At 32.0% G+C, this 8,508-nt stretch overlaps 1 protein-coding gene across 1 annotated transcript; it reads left to right on the forward strand.

Annotated features, from left to right (window-relative positions):
* The first annotated feature begins 2,450 nt into the window (after nucleotides 1-2,450).
* On the forward strand, nucleotides 2,451-8,014 carry LOC133683028 (actin-related protein 2). The gene is made up of 15 exons (XM_062106546.1): nucleotides 2,451-2,590; nucleotides 3,020-3,130; nucleotides 3,253-3,387; nucleotides 3,516-3,587; nucleotides 3,686-3,764; nucleotides 4,020-4,069; nucleotides 4,516-4,619; nucleotides 4,729-4,797; nucleotides 4,871-4,934; nucleotides 5,385-5,453; nucleotides 5,910-5,993; nucleotides 6,581-6,639; nucleotides 7,098-7,164; nucleotides 7,322-7,405; nucleotides 7,535-8,014. The coding sequence occupies exons 1-15, from the start codon at nucleotides 2,549-2,551 to the stop codon at nucleotides 7,613-7,615; spliced, it is 1,170 nt and encodes a 389-aa protein (XP_061962530.1). The 5' UTR covers nucleotides 2,451-2,548; the 3' UTR covers nucleotides 7,616-8,014.
* The last annotated feature ends 494 nt before the right edge of the window (nucleotides 8,015-8,508 follow it).

Here is an 8,508-nt window from a genome sequence, read left to right on the forward strand (position 1 = left end):
GTCATTTGGGTTATAAGATCATAATAACCTTATAGAAAATAAATAAAAATAAATCATAAAGGTTAATTTCTAATCCACTCAATGTTGAATGATGAAATTAAAAGGAATAAATAAAAAATGAACAAAAAAACTACTCAGGTCAACTTGGCAAACAAACAACTCGAGTCATGAGATTGAGATAACCCATAGCATACAAATTAAAAAAATATTATAAAGCTCAATCTCCAACAAATTCAAATTTGAAGGATGAAATCGAAAAAATATCAATTAAAAAAAAGATAAACAAAACAACACAAGTCACCCCAGGCTAACATGTAAACCTGTGATCTAAATCATGAGATAACCTCATAAAATGCAAATAAAAAAAATTACAAAGTCCCATTTCCAACAAATTTAGTGTTGGAAGTTAAAATCAAGAAAAAAAACTATATCCATGAGACCAGGATAACTCCATATATAGTAAATTGAAAAACAATACAAAGCTTAATTCTCAAACAACCTAACATTGAAGATATTGAATGATGAAATTAAAAAAAATAAAAAAGATTAAGTTGTCGAAGGATGAAATTGTAAAAAAAATAAATCTAAAAAGAACAAAAAAATGAATAGAGTTAACACGGGACAACTTGTCAAACTTGCGATTTGAGTCATGAGATCAGAATAACCCCATAAAAAAATAAAATTATGAAGCCTAATTTCAACCAACTCAATGTTGAAGGAAAAAATAAAAAAATCAAGTAGAAAAAAGCGGTAAAAAAAATACCTAAGTGAATTTAGGTTAACTTGTTAAACCTGTAACCTGTATCATGAAATCGAGATAAATTCATAAAAAAAAAAAAAACAAAATTAAAAGCCCACTTCTAACATATCTAATGTTGAAAGTTAAAATTAAAAAAAAAACTAAATCCATGAAATCAGTATATAACCCAACAAAAAATAAAAATAAAAATTATGAATCACAATTCTCACAATAACCTAATATTAAATAATGAAATTGAGAAAAACCTAAATAAAAAAGTCTAGGTTGTTGAAGGGTGAAATTAACAAAAACTTTTTTTTATTATTCTAGTTAATAGTGTTTTATAAGTGTGACTATAGTGATTTAACCACATCTTTTAATGTATATTTGATATTTTGGTAGTTTTTTACGGTTAAAATTTGAAAATGTATTTTTAAGAAAAGCTAGAAATTGTAGCCTTTCAGCAACCAAGATTTTAATAGAGAGTTTTCAAGAAAACACATGCAAATTATGGAGTATATTGATTACCAAACACTTTCAAAACTGTGATTGAGACAAAACATAGTTTCAGGTTTTTAGCCACAATTCACCATACTACCAAACAAATACTTAGTATTTTGTTTACTGAATCTCTCATATATTAGACAACATTTAATAATTTGTAAATATATCAAAAATTTCAATCACTTAGGGATGTTGTTTTCAAGGCTTTAATATTTTTTTTATAAGAACGACTAGCTTTGTCACTTGCTCGATAGTTTTTCCGTTACATATGATAATCAAAAAATTAGAGTTAAATTGGTGGATTTACAAAATCATTTTTCAACTTTTTTTTTCATTAGAAAACACCTCAAAAACCCTATTGAGACCTCAATAAATCCATTGTCAACCTCAAAACACTTTTTATTCACTCTAAAACAATGAAGATTAAATGAATAAGAAACCTTAATTGACACCGATCTATTTTCTATGGCATATTCATATGAAAACATTGTTTTCATTGAACTCCTCTTAAGAAGACAAACCTATTGACTTAAAAAGCAACCTTCTTGATAGTCAAAATATTACAATTCGAGCATTTTCTCTCCCTTTTAATAGTTTTCAATGACTTTCTTTCTTTTTTCCTGACCAAAATATGACCATTACAATGACCAAAATATGACCATTACAATGCTTTGTCTCTCCTCTACATTTTTCAATGACTTTCTTTCTTTTTTTTTCTTTTTTAATATTTAAGGATTAAAATGTGAATAAGATAAAGTTTGATATCAAAACATGAATTGTTAAAATAACAAGACTAAATGATAGAAAAATAAAACTACGGGGATCGAACTTATCGTGGAATATCACTCAAAACTCAATACATGCGAAATTGCGAGAACATGTAAATTGTTTGTTTTTAAAAAAAAACATGCTAATGTAACTTAGATGAGTAAAATTGTAAATAATGAAAGTTCAATGATAATCAATATTTATTTTAAATCTAAATTAAAAAAAATGTATATAAAAAAATTAAGTTGAGAAAAATCGTGTTTGGTATTGCTATTAAAATATTATTCATCAAAAATTAATTTTATTTTTTTGTTTAAAATTATTTTTAAATATTTTTATATTATTTTGGTATATTGATGTTAAAAAAATAAAAAAATATTATTTTAATATATTTAAATAAAATATTTTAAAAAATAACCATAAAATATAAAGAATTACGGGACAGCCCAAGTCATCCCAACAACGTTCCTTAGCTGAACTGCACTTTCAATTAATTCCAAAGTTTGAAGAAAATCATCATCGCAGAGCTGCCTCATCATGGACAGTAGAAACGTCGTCGTTTGCGATAATGGCACAGGGGTATCCCTCCATCCCTCATTTGTTCTCGATCCAAAGAATGGATCTCTGTTTTCACTCGCTTCTTGTTTGATTTTATCAGTTCATGTAATTTTCCCTGATCTGCATTTCATGTATGCTTAATACACGAATTCTTTTTTTTATTATTATTATTGAAAAATGTGCCAGCCTTGTGAATGATCGCTTCGATTTATTTTTTAAGAATTGCATTTGGCTTGAAAATTTTGTAATTTGAAAGCGTAATTAGGAGAGAAGAACGGGTAAAACAGCACGATCAATTGTTTTTATGGATAATAATTTTGTTTTCTCTAGTTAATGATTTTGTAATTTGTAATTGATTGATTTGTTAGCCTTTACATTTGTTTAAAAATTAAGAGTATGATGATTATGGATTTGTTGAGTTTGATAACTAGAGAGTTATTTTTGTTGCAGTATGTAAAGTGTGGATTTGCTGGAGAGAATTTCCCGACGTCTGTATTCCCGTGTGTGGTTGGAAGGCCGATGCTACGCTACGAGGAATTACTAATGGAACATCAATTGAAGGTAAAAAAACATCTCAACTATAATGTAATTATCATCATGTGTATTTGCATTACTTTTGTGTGTGCAAGTTAATGCTTTTGCTTTTATTTTTTAGTTTATTTTTCTTTTTCTGATTGAATTAGGATATCGTTGTTGGAGAGGCTTGTGCTGGCTTGAGGCATCAGTTGGATATATCTTATCCTGTTAACAATGGAATCGTTCAGAACTGGGATGATATGGGTCATGTGTGGGATCATGCCTTTTATAATCAACTTAAAGTATACATCCGGTGGCGCCTTCCTTTTGTTTTGCCCTCCAGAATTATGTTTTAAGTTTTTCTTTAACTGTATTTAGTGTAATTTTGACTGGATCATAACTAGCCGTGCCCTACATTCTCTTTTGACAGATAGATCCAATGGAATGTAAGATTTTACTCACAGACCCACCTCTTAATCCCTCAAAAAATCGTGAAAAAATGGTTTGTGATCTAATTCTTTATGGTAATGTTCTGTAACATTGTTGTTATTTTCAGTCACTCCATAATGTGATGGTGATTTGGATTCACTTGATATGCAGGTCGAGACAATGTTTGAGAAATACAATTTTGCTGGTGTCTTCATTCAAATCCAAGCTGTTTTAACATTGTATGCCCAAGGTGCTTGTGGAGATGATTGAAGGTTTATGTTTTATTGATTGACATATTTCTTTCTTAGTGATGTGAATCATGAGATGTAGAGTTTTGGAAAATTTACCTTTGAATGCCTTAAAAACTACTTATACTACTGTTTTTTTGTGAAATGCTCAATGTCATTGTTATTTCTATTGCTGCTGCTCAACACCCCCCCCACCTTTATTTGTTTATTTTCCCTTGTCTTTGGATATTTGCTTCAGCATCGTATTGTTTGTGCAGGTTTACTGACTGGATTAGTTATTGATTCTGGTGATGGGGTTACTCATGTGGTAAACTACTTGAGATCCATTCATAGTTAGATTTCACAAATATTGCCACCCACTTTATCTGTTTTTTCTTGTGTTTTCATTTTCTTTCTTTCTTCTGTTAGTTGCACTTGCAATGAACTAAAATCAAATCATTTGCCACATTTATATAGTGTATGATTTTCATTTTCATTTTCATTTCCATTTCCATTCTCATTCCAAGGAAATGTTCTTCCTCCAAAACTCAATACTAGTTCAGTCTGTTGTGCTATTTTCTTGTGATTGCTATGGAAATTATGAATTTTTGCCATTGTCTCATAAAAAGCAATAGAGCCATCACTGTTTATGATGCTGTTCTCAATGCTCTATGCAATTTGTGGTCACGACTAATTAATCTAGGGGTAAAAGCTATGGCTTGTCCATCTAACTGGCAGTATCCAAAAGCATGATACTTGGGCTTTTCTCTCCAGGTTCCTGTTGTTGACGGCTATTCATTCCCTCATCTAACTAAGCGAATGAACGTAGCTGGTCGACACATTACATCCTATCTTGTTGATTTACTTTCACGAAGAGGGTGAGGGCCAAAATTCTTGTTAAATAAATTGTTTGATGAATTTAATAGATTCTACCCTGTTCACTATGATACAATTAGATAACTGGAATGTCTTACTCTATTTCTGTAGGTATGCAATGAATAGGACTGCTGATTTTGAGACTGTCAGGGAAATCAAAGAAAAACTCTGCTATATTAGGTGAAGAAGCTACAATGTTATGCTTTAGATGGGTTATTGCATTGTGATTTAATACTAAATATATTATCTACAGTTATGACTACAAGAGGGAGTATCAATTGGGACTTGAGACCACCATACTGGTTAAAAACTATACAGTAAGTTGAATCTTATGATTATTTTTTGTTTCTTGGTAAGTGCTGCATCTACTATACTATCAGGAATAGCTTTGTCAAACAAGAGCATGCATGGTTTGCATAGGTTCTATTCATCTTTTAGCTGCCTTCTTATTGTTTGTGTGTTTATGCTTTATTTTGTTCTATGCTTTTCCCCTAATTTGATTGATTATATGTGTAATCACTGGCGTCATATGTATTGGTAGCCCTGGGGCTCAAACTTTGGAGATCTAGTTAATAATTGAAAGCCTTAGCCAACTACTCTATCTGTATAGGTTTGTTCATAATGTTCAATTTTATATACCCTACGGGTTCTTTTCAATAAGGTGCTTCTGGGTTTTGGGCTGGTATTAACTTCCATATTATCTGAACAATCTAATGAAAAACTACTTACCTTATTAAATAATAGCTTGCTATTGCTGTATTCATCAGCTGCCAGATGGAAGGATCATTAAAGTAGGCACTGAAAGGTTCCAGGCCCCTGAGGCTCTTTTTACACCGGTAAGTCTATAGCTCTGCCTCTCTCTTCCTTTTCAAGTCATCTTATTTAAATTTTCATATTACAATATTGTGCAGTTACAAGGTCCATCTGAATACTAGTGGTTAATTTCATTAACTTATTTTCATCAAACTTATCTATAGGTCCTGTTAAATGGTGTGAACAAGTCAATTTTTTGATATATGTATTTTATCCAAGGGACAATCATTTTGGGCTTGTAGTAAGATGCAGAGTTACAGATCACATTGTTTATTGTCAACTCATTACATGTTAATCTAGTTTACTGCTAACATTTAACAAAAGAGTAGTTGATCATGTTGCCATAATAATAGCACTGGCTTTTGAGTTTTTATTTATTTATTTATAATCATCATGACAGACAATAAGAGGTCATGCAATTAGAACAAGATGTTGATAGGTTCAAGATCTGGAAAGTTATAGGTGGTTCCTTTTTGCAGGAACTCATAGATGTTGAAGGTGATGGGATGGCTGACATGGTTTTTCGCTGCATTCAAGAAATGGATATCGACAACCGTATGATGGTACTAGCATTTTTTCCATATTGTACTCCTGATATATATATCTTAATGCAGTTAACGGTTTTGATTATCCTGTTAAACTGTTGGGTGGGGATATTAAAACTATAACCTATTTAACATGAGAACTTAACTTTACAAAACTTGTCTTTCTCAGTTTATGATTTCTCATATTAAGTGATGGATTTCTAAGATTAGAATATGTTTCATCTTTTTTCCTATTTCATTTGCTTCTAAAAAGTCTTTCCAGTATGTTGTCTTCTTTATTTTAGCTGTGCACATGCCAAATTATCTCCTGTACTTGCCGCAGCATTTTGTGACGGTGTTTTTAGAATCCCTTTGCCTCACAACGCAATAAATTCATACAACAATCTAGTGGATGTGGCTAACAATAGGGTTGGGGTCTATATTCTTTCTGTAGTCCAGAAGATTGGTTATTAAGTAATCTGAAGACTGTAGCACTAAGGGAAGGTCCATATATTGGTCCCCAGTCTTGCCATCTTTTCTTCTTATGCTGGGTTGCATGTAGAATTCCTCAAAGGGCTGAACTCGAGTTGAGTTCATGTTAATTTCCCCTCTCTTTCTCTGTGCAGCTCTACCAGCATATAGTCTTAAGTGGAGGGAGCACCATGTATCCTGGATTACCTAGCCGGTAATATCTTTAATTCCTTCACACAGCTCCCTTTCTTGCATAAAATACTCACTCATTCCAGATATGTTTTATGTTGCTTTTAGCATGCATTTTTAGGTTCATGTTTACAAATTTCTGTCAACACTGACAAAAATTTTCAAGTGCCTGATGTCATGCATGATGGAAATAGCATAAAATGTGAAATGATGTCCTATGGTGGCTGCCAATAGGATTATTCCTAATACTGTGATATTCTTAGTGCGAAGTCAATCCCCTTTTTTTCTGGTTCCCTGCATTATCACACAATGTTCAAGGATTTTTAAAAATTTGTTTTAGAGATTTTCATGATCTATTTCAATAGTGGACCCAGTGGCTTCTATCATTTTCTGTTGGCACAAATGGATGTGCTTCTTGCAAGTGTGGAATCTGGAAACCACCGGATGATTTATATACATGTTTATTATTTATTTATGGTTCAGGCTGGAGAAAGAAATACTGGATCGCTATCTAGATGCAGTTCTCAAGGGAAACAAGGACGGGTTAAAGGTAAGGTCCAAGTCTTTTATAATATGACGTACAAAAGGGAAACAATTACCAAACACTTAATTTTTCATTTGAATAATTTATAAAAGTGCCTGTGATGGCTTTGGCACACTTGATGTAGAAGTAACATATTGGGGTTGGCATTATAACTTGTGAACAGAAACTTCGATTGAGGATTGAAGATCCACCACGAAGAAAGCATATGGTCTACCTTGGTGGTGCAGTTCTTGCAGGAATTATGAAGGTACATGCTTCTATCTCTCTCTTTCTCTCAACCTTAAAAGATCGTGACTATTTTCCCACAGCAGTTTAAACTTCTTCTGGTGGTTTAGTTGTGAAATAAAATCTGTATCCTGTGGATAATTTGATGCAGGATGCACCTGAGTTCTGGATTAGCAGAGATGATTATCTAGAAGAAGGGATGGCTTGTTTGAGTAAATGTGGTCAGGCATAAAGTATATATACACCGGGCTACGTATAAAGCTAGCCAATATATCATGGTTAATTCTCCGTCTGCCTTCTGTATCCCTGGGGTTTTGCTGTAGTCCATGAAGCAGTTCAACCTTGCAGTTAACTATGTGAGCTACAGCTTTGAAGTATTGTATACTTCCAGAAAAAAAAAATGAATTTTAAAGAACTGAAATTGCGTTGTATTTTCTTGAAAATCTTGTTATATTTCGTTTAAGGTGTGTTGCTCCAGGCTGATTGCATTCACAGATGCTAGTGATTGGTCTGTACTTGTGTGTGATAGAATATAAATACGATGCCTTGAAAGAAATGCACATTGTTCTGCAGCTTTGTTTTGTTTTCAAGGCATCGTATCATTTCGTTTAAGTAATGATTGCTGTGTTTCTACTTCAAGCGTATCAGTTGCCATGTGCGTGTGCATAGCCTCATCCTCCGGTAGGAAAAACAAATTACTGAGGGTATTGGAAATTATTGTTGCTGAACGTTGTCATGATTTGGATGAACCAACCACCTCAAGAATGACCCACAATGAGCCCTAGCCATCCATTCCTAGGTTAATCATGTCCAGTGTTTTTTAACCATTGAGTTCTGATTAGTCGGGTTTTTTTACTAATATAATTAATAATTAATGGGATTCTTATATTATATATTATATTAACATTTGACAACTTTATATTCGAGTCCTTTAATATGAGATATTCTTAAGCTAATGATGACGTGTCACTCTGAGTTTATGTTAATTTTTTTTATTAATCTATGCTGAATTTCATGTTAATCTTTGGCTAAATATTCATTTATTTACCATAGAAAAGTGCCTTTTATTTTTAATCATGGCTTTCATGCAAATTTACATGTTTATTTAAATTGATCTAATATGTT

This window comes from Populus nigra, chromosome 1 (genome assembly GCF_951802175.1).
Source record: "Populus nigra chromosome 1, ddPopNigr1.1, whole genome shotgun sequence".
Lineage (NCBI taxonomy): Eukaryota > Viridiplantae > Streptophyta > Magnoliopsida > Malpighiales > Salicaceae > Populus > Populus nigra.